Source organism: Phaethon lepturus, unplaced genomic scaffold (assembly GCF_000687285.1).
Source record: "Phaethon lepturus isolate BGI_N335 unplaced genomic scaffold, ASM68728v1 scaffold801, whole genome shotgun sequence".
NCBI classification, from domain to species: domain Eukaryota; kingdom Metazoa; phylum Chordata; class Aves; order Phaethontiformes; family Phaethontidae; genus Phaethon; species Phaethon lepturus.
The window spans coordinates 9,297-22,876 of NW_010518261.1; the positions used below are offsets into that span (position 1 = coordinate 9,297).

General features: G+C 41.9%; 1 protein-coding gene across 1 annotated transcript; it reads left to right on the plus strand.

The window, feature by feature from the left end:
- Positions 1–4,553: 4,553 nt before the first annotated feature.
- LOC104628143 (caveolin-1-like) lies at positions 4,554–7,013 on the plus strand (the record flags this gene model as incomplete). Its single annotated transcript, XM_010296634.1, has 1 exon — positions 4,554–7,013. A coding segment is annotated over one exon (459 nt), but the record flags the coding sequence as incomplete, so codon positions are not given.
- Between the last annotated feature and the right edge of the window lie 6,567 nt (positions 7,014–13,580).

The window sequence follows — 13,580 nt, forward strand, 5'->3', positions numbered from 1 at the left end:
TGAGCATGCCTTTATGTAGATAAAACAAGAGTTCTTCACAGAAGCACGTGATGCTTTGGCAAAAGCGCCCTTGAGAACAATACCCTAAAAAAGGTATCTTATTCTGGCAAGCCAGTTAGATTCATTACCAGAAATTAGAGTGTCTTTTTTCCCTAGGAACCTATTTCTGGCCACTGCTCTTTCTCCTGTCAGTCCTATTTTTACTTTACTTAGTTCAATTGGACTACTGTTATCAGTCTGATGACACTCGCTGTCACTGAGTGCGACTGAACTAAAGACCAGAGGAGCATAATAGCGTAATAGGAGGGGTGGAGGAGTAAGCCAAGTGATGTAAATGGGACCCATAGCAAGGCTAAATGCATCTAGTCACCTATTCCTCCCGCTGCCTGTGGAGGACTGATCCCTATGAGTTAAAAACAGGATCTTTGATGGGAGTGGTTCAGTGCAGGAAGAATCTGGGTGATAATCTCAGTTCCTGCAGCGTAAGGACTTATCTGTACTGCCTGAACAGTGAAATAAACAGCATTTCCCAGCCAGTGGATCTGTACATGATCTGTTAGCGGCAGAGAAATAGAAGAGCCCAGATTACCTCTGTAATTTAGATTGTACACTGCTGCGGATAAGTCTGGTCTTGGACAGCACCGTGGATGTTCGCATTCCAGTCGTAGCTGGACTCTCTTGACATGTACGTAGTTTCATAACATTCTTATGGCTTTCAGGGAGATAACAGCTTCATTTTAACACCGTATTCAGCTGAGAGTCTCTGAGCTGCAACGCTGTTTTTCCATCTTTTCACTCTCAAGTTAAGTTTGGTATCTCCCTTATCCAAACTGGAGCAAGGTGGAACATGGGACTTGAGGAATAATGAAATGGGAAAGATACGGTAGTGAAACATCAGCTGTGGTTCCTACAGGGCCATCTATTCAGCTTCTGTGCATTGGTAGAAACGTTCTGAGAGCTGTTGAAATTGCTCCAAGAAGGTAATCTCTTGACAATTGTTGGTGGCATGGATAGACCGCTATTACCATCTCACAGGCAGATTGATTCCCAAGTACTTTTAGGACAACTGTATACCACTTGAGCTGGGAAATCCCGACCAAAGATATATCATAAGTGTTCTAATATTAGCATCATCGCCTGGAATGAGGACAGGGCTGTCCATCTGGAAATGTTAAATGGTGTGATTCTTCTGTCAGCTCCCCAGGGTGAACTCCATGGACATCTTGGAGTGCACAACAGGCTAAAAACATCAGTTACTAAGAATCACGATTACAGAAAGTTTACTATTTGATTTGAAAACCGAAGAGTTTACTGTGTTCCATTTTTCAGTAAAGCATTCATTATAATGAATTATTGTGAAAGGAATCAAATTACAGGCCAGTCTTACTATTTATTTTAAAAGTTCTAGGAACTTCACATTAACCTATGGTTTCTTTTTGCATGCCAAAAACATGCTTTGCTGATAAAAATAGGTCCCACAGCTAAATTGAAGATGTAACCATGAAAAGGCTGATGGACCTCAATGCAAACTTGCTTTCCTGCTGACTTATGGACCTTGGAAAAATACAAGAGACTCCGCCACAACTGAATAATAAGAGTTTAGGTGTGACCCTAAATAGTCCTCGACGTACTGAAGTGCATGTGATGGCTGTGTGCACAAACTGGCTCTGCCAATGATCACATCAGCTAGTGGGAAGCATGCAATAAATTGCCAGAAGTTTTGGAATAAGACGGTTATGCTTAACCTATGAGAAAAAAAGTAGTCTTTGTGCAGTAGCAATTTTTGAAAAGCAACTTTTTTTTGCTGTAATCATCTTGGGGTTTGCCATCATCTGCATATTTTTATTATATGATTTCAAGGCAAACAATGATGATAAGCCAAGAACACCCATTTGCTTTGAAAATGAGGTAACATGGGATATGGGCTGCAATGAAAAGTTTGCTTTTGAATAGCTGCAGAAACAGATACTTGCTTGTGTATTCCAGAAAGAAAATACACTTGCTCCATAAACTCATGCATACCTTTTTCCAACATGTGTATTCAGTTGAATGATCTATATTTCAGTGAACAAAATACAGATCTTCTTAAAATCATATTGGGGAGGGAAAGGGGCAGAGGGGAGCAGGGGTAGATATAAGACAATTAGATGTCATCATCAGTAGATATTATTGACTTCTCCATGTATACAACTGCAACCTTTTCTTCTTTCTTTCATGGTGCGGTCCTAAAATCCCATGATTGATACAAGGAGAGCTGATTGGTTCATTTGGTAAAAAGATCACAATACATCCAGCAAAGTTCCTTGCTCTGTCTTGCTAGACTGCAGCTAATTTTTAATGACTGATTCATGTACTTATTTTATGGCCAAAGTACTTCATAAAGCTAATTTTTTGTCTGTTGTTTAGTCCCCAAACATGAATTTTTATATCTAAAAACCCCACTTGAAAATAGAGTGCATATTGTTACCTGTGATGCCTTCCCCAGAATTAGTTATTTCCACCAGAGCTTCAGTCTTGCACCCACTGAAATTACAGAGCCCAAATAATTTCCATTTTCCTGTCTCCACACAGCGGTGAATGTAGTGTACTTTCTATGCTGTCTTTAGATGCTGGTTTCAAGGAAACTGTTTTCTAAGATTTTTACCAAAAATTCATGTGCACAGAATTTTTGTGTGCAGACTCAGAGGTTATTGTATACCCATAGAACTATTGCAGAAGAGAACCGTGATTCAAACTCTTTTCATTTTCTTTTTTTGTAGCTATTATTTAAAATTGTGCTGTTCAGTTTCAGAAAGTCCAGACAGACTTTTGTCTCTGCACGCCTTTATGGACGAGTGTGCAGCGCTGAGGTGTGTTCCTTGGGTACTCCGCCAACGCAAAGTCTGCCACTGGTTTCTGTGGAGACAGAATTTCAACCCAAATGCTACCTTTAGGTGTGATGGTGGTGATGATGATGAATTCCCATCCCAAAGAATCATAGATTTCAGATCACTAGAGCCTAGTTCAGAGTAGCAGATAAAGAGGAGGTTTACAGTTTGCGTTATGTGATGTCTAGAGAAGCATGGGCAGACAGGCCTAATAATATGTTGAATTAAGCCAGATATTTGATATCACAGCTGATTCAGAAATTTTCTGCCAAGGACTTTCAAGCCGTTCAAGTAAATTGCACCTAGACTGTGCAGTTTTGCTTTGGAATTTTCTTTTTTGTTTAAGAAACTAGAAAGTCCAGTAGTTTTATAGTATTTTTCCCTTTGTTGGTAACTTCTGTTTGGAGGTGACTGAAGATTAAACAGGAGAGTGGGAGGGTTCTTTCCAGTTATTATGTATATTTTAGATTAAAATAAGTGATTGTGAGCTTTTTCCTACAGTATGAGCAATACTTTTATACTTAGTGGGTGTATATTCACCTCCTTCCAGCATGGTGAGGTCCTGTTGCCCAAATTTCTGAGGCCGCTGGCCCATATCATGTTTACCCTGCTCCTGTAAGTCTTCACTTACGGCAGCATTGTCATCTCACTCTGGGATCCAGTCCCAGGAATGCAATTTCTTTTTTTTCTTTCATCTGACTTCACTCATTTAGTTTCTTGCAGGGGAATAGTGTTGTGATGTTCTCTTTCCTGTTGAATGCAGTACATATACGATTGGTTGTGCTAACTAAATGAAATATCCTGTATTGTGGGTTATATCAAACACATGTTTGTGTGACATGGAACTGAACATCATTGCAATTCTGTTAATTTTTGAATAGAAATGTTATGACAATTAAGCTTCCTGAATAGCTCAGTATTTCAACAGAGAGTGGTAAAATATGCCTGTTGGAATGCACTGCTTCCTTAGGTGACTTTTTGAACGGTTTATGGATAGTCAAAACTATGAAATATGTGGAAGAGTGTGTTCCTTCTAAATATTAGTATGTTAGCCTAGCCACGTCTTTCATGAACAGAGTGTTATCACATAAACAAGATAGGCTAGAACAACACAGCTCTAATGTGAAGAGCCTCCTTATGTTTAATAAGATGAAAGAGCTCCCTAACCCTTTCAGACTAAGGAGGAGCTCTACCTAATGCAGATCTAAATCCAGCATTTTATTTTTCAGTCTGCTAAGAACTATCTATGCCTGTTTCAGAGTAATATTTAAATAGCTAGCCTCACTGTTTATTCGCTGTCAAAATTTATCAATGCTGTACGAGGAAGGATGGGAAAATTTGGACGATAAAACACATTTTATTGATACATGCTTGAGGTGTGTAAAAAGTCAAAGTAGTGACTGCATGTATTCCATTCATAAAGATGTGAAAGAGTTAAGTTAGGCAATGCAAACACGGTGATTCTGTTTACCTGGTTTGTCCCTTAAGCAGATTTTAAGGGCACTGCATACCCTTAGGGCTGTAGGAGAAGAGGAAAATATATTCAGTTTTGTGGTATCTAGAAGGTAGATGTCTAATTTTGAGCTAATCATTGAGGCTCCCTGACAGTCACTGGAAAAATATGGTTACTGAAGATTCATGGCTTAAACGATGTGTTAAAATGGGTTGAATCTTGTTGGGACGTAGGAAGAATGTGCTTCGGTGTTGCGTTGCAGTGGACCACTGCTCTCCAGGAAAGGTGTTTCTGGAATCCACCCTTCGTGTGAACATCTGACTGACCTGACTTTGTGTTCTTTGCTGCAGATTGATTTTGAAGATGTGATTGCTGAGCCAGAGGGAACACACAGCTTTGATGGGATTTGGAAGGCCAGTTTTACCACCTTCACTGTAACGAAATACTGGTTTTATCGTTTACTGTCAGCAATCTTTGGCATTCCTATGGCTCTCATCTGGGGCATCTACTTTGCCATTTTGTCATTCCTGCACATCTGGGCGGTGGTGCCGTGCATAAGGAGCTACCTGATTGAGATCCAGTGCATTAGCCGTGTCTATTCGATCTGCATCCACACGTTCTGCGACCCACTGTTTGAGGCCATAGGAAAAATGTTCAGCAGCATCCGAGCCACAGTACGGAAAGAGATTTGAGGGACATTTCAAGGAGAGCCATCAGCCTAGGAAGGGGGTAGGGGTTTTGTGTTGTTTGGAGTGTTTTGGTGCCAGTTTCGTGTTTCACAAAGCAACATATAGCAACTGGTGGTGGATATACTGGCCCAAAACAAAGAATCACTTGCTCAGTTTCTTTTTCTACTGTTTATTCCTACCGGACTACTTGCTTTTTTTTTTTCCCCCCCCTTTTTCTTTTTTTCCCCTTCAGTCTGCATTTCAAACTAACCTTAAATGGCTATTCTTCCATGCCAGCTGCATATCATTTTGCTGGCTGTTCAATTCAGAGACTGAAGTGTTGTTGGATGCCTTTTTATCTCGCCCTTCATTCCTTGTGAGATAAATCCACAGTGATACTGAAGAACGACAAAAATGCTTTCCAACGCTATAAAGCCATTCATTTTATTGTGGCCAAAGAGCGCAGAGCTATTGCAGCAGAGTGAACGTGACCAGCTGGCAGGTTTTAGGAGAATGTTCTTTTTCAATTGGATTGTCAGTTGACTGCAGCTATTTACAGTCATGGTCAGATATGGTGCACTATGAATAAATTAGTCAAGTAAACAAATTACTGAACTAATATATGTCCTGAAAATCTAACACTTTATCAGGTTGGAGACACTGACACATGAAAGCTTTTCATGTGCATAAAAAGCTTCAGGCAGTGCCTTTATGTCTCATTCTCTCGGAAGTTTGCAGTCATTTTTTAACCTTCACTAGGATTGCAGAAGCAAACTGCAGCTTGAGAACTAAAACTGGTCATTATGGAAGAGTTTTCCTGACTGTGACTTACGACACATCCCTTAGAAAGCATTTAGGTGCTTTATCTCATAGGCTTCTCTTTATTTTTTTTTCAAAGTATTCATATAAATACGTATCGCAGGTATGCCAGAGATAACCCTGAGTTACAAGAAAAATGAAAGTGTGCCAAACACAAGCCACATGAGGCCAAGGAGGAGCAGCCCCTGAGAAAAACTTCTCTATTTGCTTCCAAAACTTCTCAGCATGCCACTAGCACACGGGTTATTTTCCGGAGAACGCCAGTTATCCTCAGCTTTGCTGAGTCTAAGCTAATCCATCGCAAGAGATGGTTTGGAAACTTCACATTTGTGGCTTGGTTTGTTCGTTTTCAGCTGAGCTGCAACATCAGGAAGTCTTAAACGGAGGGTGTTGTGTGAAACTACCACGCTGCAAAGCGCAAGGCATAGAAAGCAAAGCCTTTGCGATGCTGTGACCTGCAGGAGCTTTTTGCCCTCGTGACAGTACTGTGTTCAGAGGTGCTCTCTGCACCCTCCTACGGTTCGCGTGAAGCATTTGTAAAAATAGTGGTGAGGCTAATCAGCTTTATTGTAAACCCAGCTGGGGCCTGAGCCTGCTCCAGCTGGGATCTCCAGCAAACCAGTTCTTGACCTCGGAGAGTGCAAGATTTGGCCCTTGGGATGAGCATGGAGCTGTCTGGTACACCTACAGCTTTTTTATTTAGCGCTGATATTTCACCTATTGCTTTACCTAACACGGGAGTGCCTTCGGTTCAGTTTCTGCCAAAGCATTGAAAACTTTAGGAAATGCTGCATTTTTTACGGGCAGGGAGGGGAGACAGTGGGAGAGGGTGCACAAAAAAATTACAAAGCTATTAACTACTATTGTTTGCATTTAAAACAGACACTGGTATGGATATAGTTTTATGTTTTTCTATGTACATAATGGAGAGTGTACTATTACAGATTTTTTTCAGTATTAAAAGCAAGCAAGATTGTAAACAAGAAATATTTTATCTTTTTATGAAGAAAATCACTCTGAAGAAAACCTTATTGGTTTACCATATAAACTGTATATCCTGAAAGATGTCTGTTCACTTAGAGTTATTAGTCCCTAATCCAAATACATTGCTGATCCAAGACATTTACATTGTTGTTATACGCTTACAGATATAACTGACACTTTTTTTTTAATTCTGCATGTACATTAAAGACTACAATAAAAAGATGTTTAATGGTAGCTCCTGTCTGACTTCTTTTTCCTTGAAAGTCATGCGAACAAATCTCATGTTATTAGGAAGTAAACCCCAATATTTACTGATAAAGAAACAAAGCGATGTCATTTGATTCTCAAGAAAAAAAGCACAAAATGTGGTTCCGGATCTCACTTGGGAAGTTTCTCCCCAACAAAAAATTACATTTTTCTTCCAAGTAAATATTTTCTGCTGCTAAATAAGTAGGCAGTAGGACTAGTGAATACAGCATTAAATAGAAAGCATAAGCTTGTTTAAATGCTTAATGATGACAAATTCCTTTGCTTTCTTGTTCCTCAGTTTCCCCATATTTCAAATTAGGATAATGATGTTTACTTGTAGACAATTTTAATATCCAATAAACAGAGTAGTATCATAATACAATGAGTTGCTTTTAGTTAATTTTATGTAAAAGTCTTTGGCCATCCAAAATTCAGTTCTAGACTGTCCCAACAGATCTTCAATTAAAATTGTTTAAAGCTTTTGTTTTGAGTCCAGTGCAAACAGGATTGTTCCTAAAAAAAGTTCATTATCCTAAGCATTTAATGTATGGAAATAGGGGAATGACAGCTTTTATCCAGCCGTGTATTGACCCAACTTGTGACGGGACAGTTCTTTTCTATGGGGTTATTGCACAATACCTGTCACACTGTTAAACTAGTACACAAAACAGGCTATTTTGGCCTACAGATCTATTAACCATATTTTAATGCTCAAGTGGCAGATACCAGCTTAAGGTAGTCTGTCATATGTTTTTCCAATAGCAGAACCGTGTATTTAATGGTAGTTAATAGTCCAATGGTGGCAAATAGTACTTTGAATTGGACTATGGATTGTAAGAAAATTTAAAAGGTTTTAAAAGGTAAAAGGGAGGTTGTAATGTGAAAAAAAAAAGCAATTGAGATTCCGGTATTCCAAACCATCTTGCTTTTGCAAGGCTCAGGACAGACGCATCTATTCATCTTACCCATTTGTAATGCCACGTCTCCAAGACTCTTCGTGAGGGAGGTGTGCGGATTTCCCCGGGACTGCCCCATCCCTGGCGCTTCCCTGGGCAGTGGTCACAGGGCTGTGCTGTGGGTGAATCTCATACCTATGCTCCTGCCAGGCTCGCAATGCAGCAACACTCATGATCAATACCACAGTCATGGTACACCCCATAGCAAGATCCAGGCTTGTCTTCTAGGGGACTAGACATCAGCTGTTAGACAACGGCATCAAGCAATCTCCTATCATGGCTGTAAACGTGGTGTAGACAGTCTTATACTTCTAGATATGAAAGTCAGTGCCGTAAGCTGCCTCAGGATCTGTGGGTTCAGGTGGGCTCAACACCACTTTCTCCTCCTACCAGAAAACTTTCCTGGCTGTTGCTGGCCACTCTTCTCATCCTCTGGGTCACCAGTTCTTAAATGGTGCCATTTAGCTTGAACCCTGAGACCCGTATGGGGGAGCTGGACACTCCCGTTAAAACTAGCTGGAGCACCTAAGTTTTGAGAAACGAGAGAGCGTGCACTGCTTGGTTGTGTGGTTGATCCCTCTGAATTTGATTAAGAACAGTGAACTATATGCAGAATATTTTTTTCAAATACATTTATTGAAATTAATGACAAATCATACGCTTTTATTAATGGTGGAGAATTTCCATAGCCGCATCCAGGCTACCTTTTGACCCTCTCTTAGATTAAACTAGAACTGTTCTCTGTTCACTTGCTTGCTTTCATTGCCTTGTGTGTCTGCTGTATCCTCCTCCTGTTTTTCCTCATCTCCTGAGGAGGAGAAAAGAGGCTTAGAATGAGTGTCTTTGCTAAGCTAGAACACCTTTGTTATCTTCATCTGTGTCTTACAAACCTTTATTTTTTCACTTTGTGTGAAACAAATGTGATACAGGTTATGTTTTTTCTATCTTGCTTTCTTCTGCAGAATTTTTAATTAAAATCTTAATTGTGTAGTACAATTGGCACATCCTGTCTTCAAGATGCTTTTCTCTACTATGGCCTTCTGGAGGCACAGTGGTAAAATATTGTACATTTTATGACTATGACAGTATATAAATTCATAGTATTTGCACTAGAGTTGTAACTGCTTTTACTAAGGATGGAAAAAGTGGGAAGAGAGTGATTAGACTCAGGATGACTCACAGGCAAGGCACATTTTAGTGTTGATTCGAGATACAATCCAGAAAAGGCCCTAGGCTCAGTGCCGGTAGGTGATTTGCAGAAACCTGAATTTACATAACCCTGCAGACACCTGAATTTCCTTGGCACATAATTGTCAGCAAAACTTACCACAAATGTGCCCAGGTCACACCTACGCACTGCTGGGACCTACAATTGAGATATTCCTCTGGCTGCCGCCTTCTCCTGCAGGAAATGGAGGTGACGGCTCAGCGATCACTAACGAGCTGGGAAACGACGCCTGTCTGAGGTTTGTAATCTAGCATCTTGCTCCTTGAGATAGAAGAGACAAACTCCTCTAACTGCACTCCCAGGTGTAAACTTAAGCTGCTTACTGCCAGTGTGCTGACTACTAGGCTACAATTTTTATAAGCCCAGTTCTATGTGTGTTGTGTAGGAGCTAACCATAGACTCCTGATGGGGCATGATGGCTTCCAGGAGGTGCCAGGTTGCCTTAAAGGCACTGCCTGAGCTTTGTGACACCATTATTGGTCTAAAGTCTTCAGAACTCAGATTTTCCCACCCATCAAGCAGTTGGCAGAGCAGGGGGGAATAAAGGCATTATAATCTCCAGTTCTAGCACCTCTAGAGATAATTCTGTTTTCCATCTTGAAAGACTAGGGACCTAGGCTGAAGGTGGTTCTGTTTTCTGCAGACTGACAGCAGCTTTCAGGGGTTGTTTGGCACCCAGGGATTAACTTAAATCTAAGGCTGTCATAGCTGCAACCTTTTCAGTTGATCACACCTCTGAACCTTTATCCAAGATATGGAGTACCCCTACAGCACATCTAGGCACTGACAATTCTTTCCTGGATAGTTGTTCTGAGCTACAAAATGCCTTACACCAGTGGATCAGCTCAGAGGAACCTTAAAGGAGCAAGCAATCTGTAGCTGTGTAACTTTCTGGCAACTATCAGAATATAGGCATTCATCGGTGACTATTACTCATCAAAACATTCAGCCTGCCCATCTCCAGCACCTGGAGCTCCAGATGTAGCTTGCCAGGTGTACATGTTGCGAGAAATCCTACTGGCAGAATATCCAAAGTGAAAAAAGTGACATGGAAACTAAAAAGTTGGTGCTAAAAAAAAAAAAATGAAGTACATCAAAAGGAACGGGTATATTCTATAGAGAGAACGATGGGATGAGAGAATCTTAGGGGTCTGCCTTGCATATTCAAGGAATGAGGAGAAGCTGTGCACAGCAGGCGCATTTCCCTCTAAGAGTGATAGATGGAGACTTTTGGAAGAAAAAAAGGAGAGGGACGACTCTTAATACCTTTCTTCAGTTCCTACCTGTAACATTTTGCACATGAATTCTGAACTGAAGGAGAATCATACAGGAGAGCAAATATGAACAGTGCAGGCACCAACAGAGACAGCAATAACTGAGGCATTGAAGTGTCATCATGATGTGCACACTTCTACTTAAGTGTGACTTGCCTTGAAGGGGAATAACCATAGCTATGGTCAGATAGAGCTAGGTTTAAATGCACTGACAAGTCAGCTTAAAATTTCCCTTGGACGTGGTGTGTATGACCAGATGCATACAACAGGAGCCTGGCTGGGCGGACAACCGAGCCTGGGAGCTGCTCCCCATCCTGGAGAAGGACACTGGGAAGCAGGCTGCAGAATCACCCCATGCTGCCAGCAGCAGACTCATGCATGAAAACTCTCTCGATGCAAACCCAAAGCGCAAGCCAGATGTGCTGGTGGGCAATACTTAGCCTGTGTTCCTTGCGATGAGCGTATGCTGCCTTGCCAGACTACTCATTTTATAGATATGCTTTATCTCGCTAACAGAAATCCTCCGTTGTAGTTTAGGTTCCTTGTAGGACAGTAAACATCCCAATAATAGGAACTGACAACTGAATAGAGCGTATGAGGACTTGTAGGTTTAGACAAGTGCCTTTGACATTTATTGATATTTGGTCATCCCCTGACTTTTAATCTTCTGGCTTGTACGGTATTTTATCTCTTTATTTCATGACGTGTAGACTCCAATTCAACTGTTACAGACATCTGTCAATTCAGCTGTCTTTTCTTAACAAGACCAGGTGTTGTTACTCCCTACTAGACAATGATTCAACTACATTTGGAAGCAGCTAAAATTCTGCCTGCTTCATCTGTGCTGAGTTTCTGAAACAGTCTGGAGAACCCTGTGAAACAAAGATGCAATAAGAACTGGGCTTAAATGCAGAGGGATTCCTCTTAGCATTAGCAAAACCCTCCAGTCTGAACCCTCAGCTTGAGGCCTGGGGACATTGGACCATGACTCTCCTGATAAGCAATATTTCTCATTTAGAAGATTAAGCCTGTATAGAGACAAGGGAATGTAAAATAAACTTGGGAAGAATTAACAATGCTGAATTAATCATATATTTATATTAACAACAATTATAGGCACATGCTGTACTACTTTGCACTAAAGTTTTTACACAGTTCCACAGCCACAACCGTGATACTTCCTTCAGCTATTGCCCTTTTCTGGTCACTACTGCCATTTCAGCTAGGTCTTCTCCCTGTTTCACCATCAGTGGTTATGTCACCACAATATCCAAGAATTCCTTCATTCACACAGACATGTCACTAGCTCATAGGGATGCTCAGCCCTACCTCACTTATTTCAAGAGATTTACAGGGAATTCACAGAGCCCTGCTGCTCTGCTCAGCAGCTTCAGCCCAAGGTAGTTCTTTCCTTCCAAAGCCACCTCCATATTAGCTCATCACAATGTCTGCAGAAGGTCTACAACTTGCAGGAGTCTTAAAGTCCTTGCTCTGTTTCTGTTCTGATCTGTCTTCTACTCCGGCTCCATTTCAGCACGAACTTCCAGCAGTTATGTAGATGATTCTGGATAGAAGGCTTATGCAAATAAAATCACTCAATTGAACTGCCCTGTTCAATAGTATTTCATAACCTTCTCCTAGGTGGAGAATCAATCACAGAACCAATCATAGAATCAATCGTAGAATAAGGTTGGAAAGGTCGTCTAGTCCAACCCCCCTGCAGTGAGCAGGGACATCACATTACAGACAGAGAAGGGCTGGTGGGAGATGTGGTGACGGGAGGCCATTTTGGGCTTAGCAAACATGAAATGATAGAATTCTCGATTCTTGGTGAAGTAAGGAGAGGGGCAGCAAAACCACTACCATGGAGTTCCAGAGGGCAGACTTCAGCCTGTCCAGGACACTGGTTGAGAGAATCCTTTGGGAGATCTTAAAGGCGCAGGAGCAGGTGGTCCCCATGTGCTCCAAGACAAGCTGGCAGGGAAAACGACCAGCCTGACTGAACAGGGAGCTTTTGCTGGGACTCAGGAAAAAAAGGAGTTTACCAACTTTGGAAAAAGGGGCAGGCAACTCAAGAAGAGTACAAGGACATCATTAGGTCATGCAGAGAGAAGATTAGAGAAAAAACCCAGCTAGAGCTCAGTCTGGCCACAGGCATAAGAGATAATAAAAAATGTTTTTACAAATAAATTAACAACAAAAAGAGAGCCAAGGCGAATCTCCATCACTTACTGGATATGGGGGGGAACATCGTCACCAAGGCTGAGGTACTTAATGCCTTCTTTGCCACAGTCTTTAATAGTCAGACCAGTTATCCTCAGGGAATTGAGCCCCCTGAGCTGGAAGACAGGGATGGAGAGCAGAATAAACTCCTCATAATCCAGGAGGAAGCAGTTAAGGACATGTTAAGCCACCTGGACACCCACAAGTCTATGGGGCCTGATGGGATCCACCCAAGAATACTGAGAGAGCTGGCGGAGGAGCTTGCCAGGCCACTCTCCATCATTTTTCAGCAGTCCTGGTTAACAGGGGAGGTCCCGGGGGCCTGGAGGCTTGCCAATGTGACGCCAGTCTACAAGAAAGGCCAGAAGGAGGATCCTGGGAACTACAGGCCTGTCAGCCTGACCTCAGTGCTGGGGAAGATCATGGAGTGGTTCATCTTGAGGGTGCTCACAGGGTATATGAAGGACAACCAAGGGATCAGGCCCAGCCAGCATGGGTTCATGAAAGGCAGGTCCTGCTTGACCCACCTGATCTCCTTCTATGACCAGGTGACCCACCTAGTGGACGAGGGAAAGGCTGTAGTTGTTGTCTACCTGGACTTTAGTAAAGGCTTTGACAGCGTCTCCCACAGCATTCTCCTGGAGAAACTGGCGGCTCGTGGCTTAGACAGGTGTACTCTTTGCTGGGTAAAGAACTGCTGGATGGTCAATCTCAGAGAGTTGTGGTGAAGAGAGTTAAATCTAGTTGGTGGCCGGTCACAAGTCGTGTTCCCCAGGGCTCGGTTTTGGGGCTGGTCTTGTTTAATATCTTTATTGATGATCTGGATGAGGGGATCGAGTGCTCCCTCAGTAAGTTTGCA